This window comes from Apus apus, chromosome 1, assembly GCF_020740795.1.
Source record: "Apus apus isolate bApuApu2 chromosome 1, bApuApu2.pri.cur, whole genome shotgun sequence".
NCBI lineage: Eukaryota > Metazoa > Chordata > Aves > Apodiformes > Apodidae > Apus > Apus apus.
The window spans coordinates 8,719,091-8,733,064 of record NC_067282.1 but is presented as its reverse complement, the minus strand read 5'-3'; the positions used below and the strand labels follow the sequence as shown (position 1 = coordinate 8,733,064).

Genomic DNA, 13,974 nt, shown 5'->3' with positions numbered 1-13,974 from the left:
ATGATGAATATATTTGTGCTGCTTCAGATTCATCTTAAAAAGAAAACAAGACTATGCCCTTTAGTTTATGTAACTGAACACATTATTTTCTCCAGCATTTACATTAAAAACAAAACAAAACAAAACAAAACAAAACATAAAAATGTTAAAGGTGTTTCTCAGGACTGCAATTAAAGAGATTGAGTTTATGGAGAAATGCTGGAGAGAATTTGAAATCTATTTTGGCACCAAAAAGGCAAGCTATTCTTTACTTCTTGGCATAATATTGAAAAAATAAACATAAAGCCCATTGGTGGTGATAGATGAGATCATTGTTAAATGATGATGTCTATACAGAAAACAATAACCATTACTTTAGTGGAATAAAAATGAATTATTCTTCACAAACTGGTTGTACTATCATGAAAATATAAACAATGGTTAACAGTATAAACAATTTATTTAAACATCAAGAAAATATGCACAAGGAGATATGGCTGAAATCTGAAGAGATAATTGACTTCACCTGCGCCCCAAATATTAACTTAGTTGTTTAAACCTTTGTATTTACTTTGCTGCCTAGTAAAATTGAGGGCTCCATTTACCTCTGTGACAGAAAATAGACTAAGTCATAGGTCAATAAAGTCAGCTCCAGTGACTCGTGAGGTTTTTCTGTTTTTCAATATAACTCTCCATACACAGTGCCAAGCAGGTATTACTATTAAATGAAAACACAATTTAATAAAATATGCATAATAAAATTGTGAAATCAGCCAAATAAAGAAAATAAATAAATAAACAGTCTAAAATATTTTTTCTCCCTTCATTTTTACCTAGCATTTAAAAGTCTCTCTTGCTTCACATAGACTTAGTTCACACACCGGTGAAAATTTTAGCATCAAGCTCACTTCTCATTTGCAAATTTGAACATACTTACTTAATCCAAATGGGTAGCTCTGCTGCTGCTAAGTACATTGATTTTCTGCCCAGCAGGAGTACTACAGAAATTGAGAAGTTTGCAGACTCGATATTCAGTGTAATCAGTTCTGTGTCACAAGAGAGCTGCTGCAACCCACTTCTAAAGACCAAGAGTCAGAACAAAGAATTTTAAATGCATCTTTAAAGAGACATGTAATGGCCTCCAAACACTAGGGATTTTACAATAATTTAATTTGGCTTCCCCTCTGGCACCAGTCAAATATTTTTTTTATTATCTGAGACCACAATCCAGTAAAGTTCGTAAATAGGTGTGCAGGTGGATCCAGATGAGTAACTCCACTAAACAACCAGCTTCGTGTTGTAAAAGGCTAATGCAAACCTTTGATATTGATTGTCTTTGGACCTTTGAAGACTAGGTGTCTATGTGCCTGCTTTCTTATAGACAACTGTCCCCACCAGAACCAAAATTCCAAGTAATTTTTCCCCCTAGCAAGGATGTTTTATAACTGGGTCTTAACACAGATCAGAAGCAAAGCCCAACACAAGCAAAATATGTGGTGAAACTCTGGCTCAACTGAAATCAGTAGAAAAAGCCAAGCCTTCAACATCACCAGAGGCAGGAGCATATTTATTACATTTACCAATCTGAATCCTTTTGTCTTGACTGCTAAGTGTTCTTATTTTTCCCATGTGTAAAAGTCAGAAGCATGGATGGAACAGCATTTTCTAAGGTGTTACTTAAACACAGAGCAAATTTAGAATATACATCTAAAGTATCTATAGTCTAAGTGTAAGACAAGAAAGAGCAAATAAAGAGTTGTTGATGATGCAGTGCAACATCTTTGTTTGACTGGCAGAGGTTACAGACTTTAAAAAAAAACTAAAGTAGTTTCCTGTAAAGGAACAAAGGGAAAAAGAATCTGAAGGAAGGTAATGGGGCACCTGTGCATGTATTTACAGCAGGGTCCTGATATTAAATATTGTGGTTCAAAGCAGTGAGGTAGAAAACACAAAAAGGAATTATAGAGAATGAGTAACCACAAAGATCAACCACAGACAGGACATGGAGGGCATTGAAACTGAGGAAACTTAATGCCTGACATGTTCAGGAGCAAGGATCTGGTGGCAGGGTTCAGAGATTTGCAGCAGCATTCTGAATGAATCTTGAGAGGATACAAAAATCTAAGTATTTCATTCATAATTTAACCATGTGGCATCTCTGAGATAAAAACACTTTTTCCAACAGTGCAAAAATTGACAGAGGAGAAGGATGACCAATATATCTCCAATCAGTTAAGAACAGCATTAAGAGTGAAAGAGTTTATTCTCAGAAAGGGAGATTAGACAGATTTGGGATAAATACAAGAAAAGTTTTGCAGCTCAAGGTACAGGAAAACATGTAAAATGTAAATGCAAATATTATCTGCCTGTTTACTTAACTTTACCCAGCTCCAGCTACTCTTAATGAGGTCAAAAAGACCCACAGAATATCCCAGAGTCTTTCAGATGAACAGATATTTGGGTTTCCAGATAGTACTGAGAAATAAAACATGACTGCACTTCAGCACTTTAATAATCTGTTGATTTAATATAAGTTCAAATGCCAAAGTTGGTTTAATCAGAATCCAGCTGATAAAAAAAAAATAAGCGCTGTGAGAATGGAAGGACATTTTCTGTATTTCAAAGAATGTGTCACATTTAAACTCCATATTCCCCAAACCTATCATTCCTACTTGTTTATATTTAGATTGCAAAAGAGAAAAAAATCAAATTAAGTTCAAATTAATTTGAATATATTAAACAGTGAATTAAAAAACCTTTTATGAATATAACCTGTTTGTCACTCAGTTTGATACCTGATATGTTATGTCCTGTGCTTGGGTACTGGCAAGCCCCTACTTTTATGGCCCATAAGTGGCTGCCTGGAATGCAAAGTGTTTTCACTCTTTCTTTTACCATTTCTCCAGTCTTTAAAATTCAAAGTACTTGCAGCTTTGGAAAAGTTATAAAGCAGGAGAGCATATTGAAGCACTGTAATTTTGCACTCTTGCACATCACTGAATCAGAGAATCACAGAATAGTCACAGTTGGAAAAGACCTCTAAGATCACCTAATACAGCCATCAGCACAGAAAAAAACACCATGCCCACTAGAGCATGGCCTGAAGTCCCACATCTGCATTTTTTTGAACACCTCATGGGATGGTGAGTCCCTCCTTTATGAGGCTTTGTTATGTCTCCAGCTGGCAAGGAGCAAAAAATAAAAAGGTATTTTATCTTCCTTGAGAGTAAAAAGTAGGGGGAAAAAAGAGGAATGACAAGTTTTAAATAAAAAATCCCTAAAATAATGAACTTAATTTAATAGTGTTATGAAGAATGCTAAGTACAGGAAAAAACAATGAAAATTCAGAATTTAGAATCACAGAATAGTTCTGGCTGAAAAAGACCTTTAAGATCATCAAGTCCAACCATTAACCTAGCACACTGCCAAGTCCACCACTAAACCATATTGCTAAGCACCACATCTACACATCGTTCAAATACCTCCAAGGATGGTGGCTCCACCACTTCCCTGGACAGCCTGTTCCAGTGCCGGATAACCCTTTTTTTGAAGAAATTTTTCCTCATATCCATTCTAAACCTCCCTTGGCACAAGATTTTTGCTCCAGACTCTTCACCAGCTTCATGGCTCCTCTTTGAACATGCACTCTTTCTGCAAGATTTGGTTTTGTTTTTTTTTTTCTGTATTTGCTGCCAACCCTGCTCCCAGTTGGCTCTCAGTAGGTCGCATGCCTGGGCAGGGAGGCCCCAGCCTGGTGTTTCCCCCCCTCCACAGCAGGGGCAGCCAGAGCTTGGGGCTGCAGGAGAAACGCTGGAGTACGCAAACAGCTCAGCAATGCCTGTGCCAGGAACTGCCTCACATTGCAGAGAGACTTCAAGCACCCATAAGTGCTTTCTTGGATCAGCGCCCTTAAGTACACTAATTGTTTTTAAATGGATCCAAGACATTAACCATTGCCAGTTGGAGTCATTTTCTTGGTGAAAAAACATGCTTCTTATCCATCATCTGCATATTTGAGTTTTGGAGAAGTGGCAACAGAAAAGGACAAATTTGGATTAGGAGTTTGGTGCTCGGCAGTTTCTGCATGGTTAATCACAGATGCTTCCAGAACTATCGCTCCATAACTGTGGGGTGCACATACTTAGCTATGGGGTGCTTGCCTTCACATTGTGAGGTGTTGCTGAGCAGCATTGTGTGTGATAGCCCTGCCTATTAATAGGGTGATTCTACCCACTACTCCACCCTGGTGAGATCCCACCTGCAGTACTGAGTCCAGGCCTGGAGTCCTCTGCACAGGGGAGACATTAACCTGTTGGAGCACATCTAGAGAAGATCACAAAGATGATCAGAGGGTTGGAGCAGCTATGTTATGAGGAAAGGCTGAGAGAGTTGACGTTGTTCAGCTTGGAGAACAGGAGACTCCAGGGAGACCTTCAGTGGCCTTCCAGTAGCAGAAGGGGGCTTATAAAAAAAACAAACACACAGGGTAGACTTTTTAGTAGGGCCTGTTGCAGTAGAGCAAGGGGTAATGGTTTTTACCTAAAACAAGGTAGATCCAGACTAGATATAAGGAACAGGGTTGCCCAGGGAAGTTGTGGATGCTCCATAATTGGAAACACTGAAGATCAGGTTGGACAGGGCTCTACGCAACATCATTGCTTGAAGATGCTCACTGCAGGGGGGCTGAACAAGATGACCTTTAATGGTCCCTTCCAACCCAAACTCTTCTATGATTCTATGATAGCCCACATTTATCCTCTGCTATAATATTGCTGGAGTGTCCTAAACCAGATCACAGTGCTGTCAGAAGGGATGTAGGTACAACACTGATTTTTTATCATTCTTAGACTCTTGTTCACCTTTGGTATTCTCACAGTCTTATAATAAAGCTGGGAACATACACATTAATACAGACATACAGAATATATATTTAAGAAGGAAAAAGCATGGATATAAACCACCTACTCAGCAGCAGCAAAATCGTAAGCTGACATTTAATGCATTTAACCATATTGGAAGTGTCACCTGAAACTTGAATATATTTCCATAATGATCTATAGGATAGATATTTACATACTTAAATTTCCAACAAAATCCTTGAAATCCTGGATAATTTTAATTTCATTTCAAATACAGTGCAATAGCACCTCAGTACTCCAGCCAACAACATGCCTGTTGCATTAAGCAGAGGAAAAGCAGGAAGATAATAGGAAGTAGTCTGTTTTCTGAGGATTATTATGTCTAAAGAAAGATGGGACATAAGAAGTAGTAGGAAGGAAATAAGGCTAGATGAGAAACTAAAGGACAAATGATTTTTTTGATTTGCAAAAGAAGGAACAGCATTTGCCTGTGTGATACTTCGTAAACAAAAATGGTGATGTGACTTCAAACTGGAACTTGGGGTCTCACAGTTTGGAAAATAATGGGATGAGCCCTTATTTACTTACAAATATTACTTGGACAAAAATTAATAAGGAATAAGCAGAACAGAACTGAGGGATCTGCTCACATATTCAAACCACTGAGATTCCATTATTTCTCAGAGAATTCCACAACATCTGATCATTTAGGATTGCAAGTACTGTCCGACTTCCTTCATTAGGTACAATTTGATTCACCTTGCATTCTTCATTGCCCTGTACACCTCATGGCAGGAGGCAGACTTATTTTTGCAGTACTTATCATGAAGCAGTGTGAATATTTTTTGGTTGTGAGGTACTGCTGTACAGATTACTTCCTGTAATCATTTAGGCATAATCACCAAATTCAGCAGATTCATAAATAGCTTGGTTATTATTGAAAACAATGTTTGGGGGAAAATTAGCTATGTCCTGAAAAAAAAATTGCTCAGTCCTACCACAGGAAGGGTACTTAAGGCTGTCAAAATTGCAGTAAGAATTGACTGGAGACCTGCAAAACGCAGTTTTGTATCTGTTCCATGCACGTTGTCACCTCTGTACCTCCAGCTGCTGCTGCGTACAGCAAACTGGGAATGTTGCTGAGTCTGATTGCAAACCCTGCAGGCTAAAGAGAGATTCACAGCTCAGGGCAGGTTTATCGTAAATTGTTTGTAGCCTGGTCCTAAGGCTTGAACACCCATTTTCAGCTGTGGTGCGTTATGTGCTTTCCTGGGGCACTTAATCCCTTTTAGTGTCTTTTGAAAGACATTAGATACATTGCTCTGAAACTGTGACACTCAGTCCAAACCAAAGCTCAGTGAGCAGGAAGTTTGGAGTCTGGCTCTGAAAATCCAGACCTGAACTGAATTGATACATTCGAGTGAACATTTCCTGCTTATCCTGACACACCAACGTTAAACAGGCAATGCTGCCTTTCCCCAGCCCACAGGAAAACAAGATATTTTCTCTCCTCCTTCCCAATTTTTTCTCATATGCCATTGTATAAGATGGAGAAAAACAGATTTTTTATAGATATGAGGTTTTTTACTGTAATAGAAAATATGTTCTACTATGGATATTTTAAAAAGCATATGGATTATAGTCTGTGAATATTTACTCTCTGTCCAGTAATTTTGTAGCAAATCCTCAACTTCTATTATATTTTTCATTATTCTTGATTAAGAGTTTAGTCTGTAAAGATGATTAAGTTGATAATTTCTGGTGTCATCATCAATAAATTAATCCATGCCACCTCTCCATCTCGTGATGATCTGTGTCAGGAAAGATTCTGGATTGAAGACAGCAATTGTGGCTTAATGTAAGGATAAGTGTTTAAACTCCAGGAAGGACAGTAGGCACTAACAGTTAAGTGAACAATGTATTTAAGGCTGCCTAAGTCATACTTATTTTAGAGATAGATTTAAATTCAATTTTTTTCTGACTCAGACGCTACCTTTTAACTTGTGTATTTAGACCATAGCTTGTGTATTACCCTAAGGTAAATAGTCTCACTTACATGCTTCAAGTCTGATGAGCTTAAGTGCCTTGTGAAATGGGTTGAATGTTACTTTCAAACTTAACTTTTTTTTTAATATTGGCATTTTTTAAGACTACTTTATGGTGTACTAAAGAGCAAAAATTTTATTTTGTCTCATTTTTTGGGATGTTTCCTTTAACTACAGTCTTGAGGTACTGTAAACTGATGGTCAGACTTGGCAGGTTGGATTTGCCCCTGTATAACAAAGTGAGACAGTTAACATCTCAGGGAAATGTTTTCTTCTGATGCAGGAGATATATTAAAATTCTCACAACAGCTAGTTCCCTCACAACTCCATTGACAATTGCCAGCAACTCTATGAAGAGCTAAGCAGCCTCATTACAAATTGTCAGGTGAACTGAATGAGATTCAATGTTTGAAGAAAGCCAGAACAATTCTACAAAATTGAAACACAAAGCCTAGTGGAGAGTGTTCCTGTAAGAAATAAGTTATTAAATTGTGAAGAAATCACATGCAATAAAGCAGATGAAACGTTGTTTTGTAATAAATACTACTGTTGATGCAAACCTGATTCATTCTAATGGCTACTATAATTAACTGCTGGGTTTATGAACTGTTAATTTTGAGGATGAATGATCGGTTAAACCAAGTTTTGTGTATTGCAATGTAATATGCTTGATCAATTTTCCACTTAATTTCAGTTAATAGGGGTTTTACATCTATTCCGCTGTTGCAGTTTTTATGCCTGTTATTTTTAATTAGGAAAAAGCAATACCTTGGTAGAACAGAGCAAATAAGCAAGGCTGTGTGTTGTTTCTGGGTTTTTATTCTACTACAGACATTTCAAGTTCATATCACTTAGCTATCCAAAATGCTAACCACTTCTTCTGAGATTGACTGGAACTGGGATTGCCAGCTTCTGTGCAAAATAGACCTCTCAATGAGGTCTTCTCATTCACTTGCCAACCTCTCTGCAATAATTTTCAATTCAAACTAAGTATCTTTGCTAACCTTCCTGATGTTTTCAGTACTCCATAATGTTTCAGTGATTAGAACTGCATGGTGATGCTATTGTTCATGGCCAGAAAGGAGAGCTTGTAGGTGCACCTGGTTTATGACTCAACGAATCACCAGCTGGAGTTTCTTACTAATCTCCACAAAAAGTGCCAAGACATCAGAGTGGATGAGTGTATTCTGGATGGATATAGCTAAACTAGATGAGTGCCACCCTGAGAATCATATATTAGTCTTCAGTTCTTTCAAGAAAAAAAATAGTACATTAAGTCTTTTGGTGGCATCTATTACCTCTCACATTGTGCTGCCCCTGCAGCTCAGCCAGGCAGGTGTAAGCTCCATCCCTGTCACTTGCTAATGCCCCAGTGGGGGCAGAATCCCATAGAGTGGCCAGAGAAGGTTATTTGCATTCCCCCTGCTCTTGGCTGCCCACACATGGGACTCCCTAGCTCCTAGGGACTGCTGCTTGACTGATAAAAGAAGAATAAATCTCCTAGTAGAGCTCTATATTTGTGCTCTCTCCAGAGCCACATCTTTCCAGGTGTCTGACAATCTCCCAACATCACTGATACAGCTGCTTTATCTCTGACCCTTCTTACTTCCCCAGTATTAAAGATCTGATGGCTGGAGTGTAGCTGGAAGTTTTGCTGATGACATACAAGGCAGAAAACCTCCAGGCTATTCTTTTTTATCTGAACTGGTGCTGCTGACAGAACAAATATGTGTTATTAATAATACTGGGTTATAAAAAATAAGGTCTTCAGGGTGCTGCTGAATGGATTTTTACTGTGCATTTCACAGAAGCTTAAATAGAAAATAGAAATCCAGACATTATGTTTTAAAAGCCAAACAAAGTAGGGTTCATAAACTCTCGCAGAGTAGAAAAGAGTCAACCTAACCCATATCATCAGACCCTTCACAGCATTTTAATGTGTTCATCTACATTGCATCATTAACCCCACTTTGTAAATAGAGAGGAGCAGGAACTTCTGGTACAGTAAACGAGTTGTGTCTTGGACAGTCTGTTTACACAGGATTGGTTCCTATGTTTCTGAAACTAAAGTGTTGTCTAAAAGATCACTACAGAAGAGACCCTATGTTAGCATTTACACCTCAACAAAAGATTTCGGAAGTTTGGAGAGATTTCTGCACTCAATGAGAAGTTCCTGGATTCCCCAAAACATTGTATTTTCATGTTAATGACACACATGTGAAAAAAAAACAACCACCAACATGGGAGAGAAGTAGTTGAAAAACAACATACTTGAGGTGTGGAGTTGCATCAGCTGGGTAGTAAAATATTTAAAGGCAACTTATTTAATTATTTTCTTTCTTTAACATGGTCAGTGTGTGTACCAGTAAGAGCATCTGCCATAAGCTGTCTAAAAGCCTTAAAAAAGACTTTTTCCACCATTAATAACCAACCCACCAATACATGTCTGAAGATCTGATCCTTTTTCATCCCCATGCAATAATCACTCCCTTTGCCGTGTTCCCCTCCAGGCCAGATGACTCTGAGGACACAGCATGTTCAGGACTCCAAGATGGGCTTTGTCATCAACGCCATATACTCGATGGCGTACGGCCTCCACAACATGCAGGTGTCACTGTGCCCTGGTTACGTGGGCCTCTGTGATGCCATGAAGCCCATAGATGGTCGGAAGCTCCTGGAATCCCTCATGAAGACTAACTTTACTGGGGTGTCTGGGGACATGATCTTGTTTGATGAGAATGGTGACTCACCAGGAAGGTAATGTTGACATTTCTCAAAGTGTTTAATACCAGTCAAAGTCAAGTTAAGTGTGTGCAGCAGATGCATGCAGGCTTGGTATTAGAATTATGATCTCATACTTTTATTTTTACATTTCCTAAATGTCTGTGCTTATTTTTCCACAATAGCTCTTTTTTTTTTTTTTTTTTTTTTTTTTTTTTTTTTTTTTACGTATTTTTCTAAAGTGTTTTTTATAATGTTTAAGGTTGAAGTCTTGATCTTCCAGGTATAACATCTTCCTGGATGAATTTGCATTTTCATCTGTACCATTTAAATGTACAATTTCTCACTACAAACCATCAGACTTCATGTTCTTAGACCATGTCAGGCACAGCATTGCTCGCTCTCTCTGAGTGTATAAATGTATGTGTTTCATTGAGCAATAAGCAAACATAGTAGGCATGATTCTTTTAATAAGAAAGGCAAAACAATATCTAAAAGATTGTGTTGATTAGTCCAGGATTTTTTATTTCCCCTTCAGAATTATTACAGATTTGCTTCAACATCTTCTAAATAATGCCTTTCCTTTTGCATACCAGACTGAGCCATTATTTCATATTTGCTGCTAGAATTGAATTTAAACAAAGCTTCTTTTGATGACAACTTACATACATGTGTGTATATATATATATGACATAGAAGATGAGCTTTTGTTTTTCTATGACATGTATGCAGTATCCATATAAATGAACACTGAAAAGGCTGATGAGTTTTTTTCTGGGTTTCTGCCTACTGAACTGTCAGAATGTGAACAGCAAGTGTGATAGAATTCAAAGATTATTTCTTTTTCCTTGTATTTCAGTGGGTATATGCCTGCCTCATTCACTTATTTTGTGGCAGTTTGATTGAGGCAGCCCTTTCTGTCTACATTATTGAGACATCTGCATATAAGCAGATGACTAGAGGGAAAATTGTTTATCCCCTCATTTCAATTTTGTCTTCTCTCACTAATATGAACTGAAAGGGAAGCATTAACTTCCAAGTAGAGATGGGTAGGAAAAGGTAATTCCATTGGTCAGAATATTTCAACTGTTCCAAACACTTTTGCAACTTCAGAACTAATTTTTTTTTTTTTTTTCCTTTTTATGAGAAAACCTGTATTCTCCCCAAAAGAGAGCAGGACAACCACTTACAAAGCAGTCTGTGTGCCTAGAGGCATAAATTTTCAAACTCATCAGACTCAGACTCTAAGGACGTGCACAGTGAGCTGGTAGGAGAACTCAGACACAAACTGGCAGAAACCCAGGAAAATTTCAGATGGAAATTTATTTTCAGCACTGTTTTGGTGAGCAAGGCTGTCTTCCACTAAACATGTCTATTTTTTAAAAAATAGCTGAATTCTTAAAAAAAAATACTCAGTCTTGATTTTTCTGGCCAAATTATTTTCAAAAGACTTGTCCCATGCTTGTCTTAAACAATTCACATTTGGTTTTATTTGTGCTCAGATGCAGTGAACTGCATCCTTATTCCTATAATTTTCACTCATTTCTTGCAGAAAGACTGAAGGTTGCCATGAATAAATTATATGTGATGTGACAATACATTAATGACAATATGAAGTGTTGCACAGAGACCTTTAGCTTTATCTTTTTCTCATGTTGGCATGCTTAACTATAATGTTTTAATTCCATTTGTTGCAAGGAATTTAACTGAAAGTCTCGGGTCTTTTAAAATACATTATAAGAAAATTATTTGTTCAGTCACACTAGGACGTTATCGTTGCACCGAAGAGTGTGAAGAGACCACGATGATTGTGGACCTCAGGGTAATGCAACTTTAAGGAATTCCAATCTCACTGGATTTGTGTGATACATGGTAGTACCCTGTCTACTCAAACTAATGGACTGTGTGTGGTGACAAAATGCGCCCACAATTTGTTTAGTTTTGGAACAGAGTTCTTTGTTCCCTCTTCTTCTACAATAGTCACAGAATTAAATCCAACCCAGGTGCTTAAATTAGCCAGCTTTGAGTCAAGATTTACTTTTTCATTATTAAGAAGCCTTTGTAGGAAGTTCCGTCTCTAATGGCCAGATTTTTAGTAGTTTAGAGTCTTTTGAGCACAGCCAAACACTATTTGCAACAGCTGAGAGATGGTGCAGTGATGTTGGAATAACTCATCTTCCCTCTTGGCTTGCATTGATAGCTGCATCTTCTCTTTGTAAAACAGACATTTAAATCCTCCCAGCTGTATTGTAGTGGTGGTGTTAAGCAGGAAATCACAACATAAAAAGCCTTTCTGACCTAGATAGCTCAGGATTTTGATGTATAGCAAAAGAGGTTTGATCTGGTTAATGCAACAAGATTATTTGAATCTTGGCCCTATTCCAAAGTCCCTCATATGTATGTTGAGCTTTAAGCAGATAGACAGACTACTGGAGGGCTTGTTTTAGGTGAGGAGACATGGAACAAAATAAATAAGTATGGAAGGAATAGTCATTATTTCTTGTTACCTGGTAAATACTACTGAAGCTCCACGGAAGAAATGCAGAAGACAAGAATAATAAAGAAAAACAACGTGCTGATGTTTTGGCTGTGCTACCAGTAGAACATGGATTCTCAGCAACTTTGTGGCACTTCTGTTTTGAAATAAGTGTTTTGCACTGTGATTAGGGCGCTGCTGGAAATGTGCTCTTGCACCATCTGGTCTCTCCTATCCTAAAGGGACAAACTGCCTCTGTGGTATCTCAAGGAACCTCCAGGGAACCAATGACTCATGAACCTCCTCAGCGACAATGGCCTTACTGAGTCTGGCTCAGTCCACCAGCCCTATTCTCTGCAGAGGGCTCGTGAGAGATACAACATCTAGTTTATTTAATTTGTTAGGTTTCTTTCCAGTATTCCCTTTGGGATGCACACATGGAACTACTACCAGAGGGATAACTGTTTTAGTTCCTGTGGCCTGTTAAGCATTGGCAGTACTTTTCTGTTCATTTACCCATAAAAGTTTGAACTAACAGCTTTAACAAAGCAATACTCACAGGAATGTTTCAATGTCCTGAAAATGCTGAATAAAGACTCCACAGTGGCTTCTGGGCTAAATTTGGGTTAGTCTGTTTACTCCCAGAACAGACTGTCACTATGTCTGTGAACGTCAGAAAAAGAGCCTTGGTTTCTAACTACGTGTAAACACCTGTTTACTCAGGTTAATCTGGATGCAATTTGTTTGATGAGGTCATTCTCAAAGCTGTGGACATTTCCTTCTTCATATAGGATGGAAAGGGTAGTATTCCAAAATCCAGGAGCATCATAAAATTTTCTTCCTGTTTGTGTCATTGTTCATTTCTTCTTTTGGAAAGAATCAAGACCCATACGGTATGGGTAACATTATAATGCCCATCCAACCAGGCTCCACTTCCATTTTCTTTCACAGGTTGCTTGCAGTCTTGTACCTGACCTGTGTATGATTTTGGCATTGAATGCCTGCCATAGTTTCTTCACTGTGTCAGTTAGTCTTTGTTTCCTGATACAAAGCATCCTGAAATCTACAGGTGGAGAATACCATAGAAGAATGTTACCATAATTTTATGTCAGCTTGGGAAAAATATTGATGTTAGATACAACATGGCTACTAGTTGTCAGTCTTAATAGTCTTTCCTCAAAACTTGAGAAAGATAGTTCAATCTATTATTTAAGAGAATGTTTGTTTTAATGACCTGGTACTTTTACTTATGTTCGTTCGACTGCACAAATTACACTCTGAAAATATCACTCTTAATTCAACCCTTTGCCTTGGGGACTAATTTTGTGCCTTCTGCCAGGAAAAAGCTGGCTGCGCATTTATGAACCATGCAGGTTTTTAAACCTATGATTGTGTTCTTCTTCTCAGTCTGTATAGTCTGTTTATTTTCCACCAGTGAATTTCATGTTGTTTGGTTAGACTACTGCAAAACCCACTAAAAAGGAGGCAAAAGATAACATCACCACTTCAGGAGTTACCTAAATTTTCTCTGCATGCCTTACAGATAAGTACTGTAAGATCTGGCCTGAAAGTCAAATATACGGCCTGACATTCAACATGCCAGTAGGAGGCTACTAAGTCCTACATTTGCTCCACAGACTTTCTGTAGGAGAGCTAAAAAGACAGTAGGAGGAAGAAGGAGGAATGTGAACCTGAAAACTGATCAGTTCTATCTCTGCTCTTAACACTTCTGCTCCCTGACAATGAGATGGTCTGACCCAAAAGCAGCCTAGGACTGAAGCATGAATATTTCTTCTCTACCATACCATACTATACAAGAAACTAAATGTGTTCTGGTCACTGAACATTATCTAAAAATGAATAGCCTTTGCTGCTGCAATGCTGTAGAAGAAAA

At 38.0% G+C, this 13,974-nt stretch overlaps 1 protein-coding gene across 1 annotated transcript in view; it reads left to right on the top strand.

The window, feature by feature from the left end:
- The window catches only part of GRM5 (glutamate metabotropic receptor 5), a 240,455-nt gene that overhangs the window by 187,062 nt on the left and 39,419 nt on the right, over positions 1–13,974 (top strand). The window contains exon 5 of the mRNA XM_051621069.1: positions 9,394–9,640. Within this exon, the coding sequence (XP_051477029.1) occupies positions 9,394–9,640 (247 nt within the window). The remainder of the gene's footprint in view (positions 1–9,393; positions 9,641–13,974) is intronic.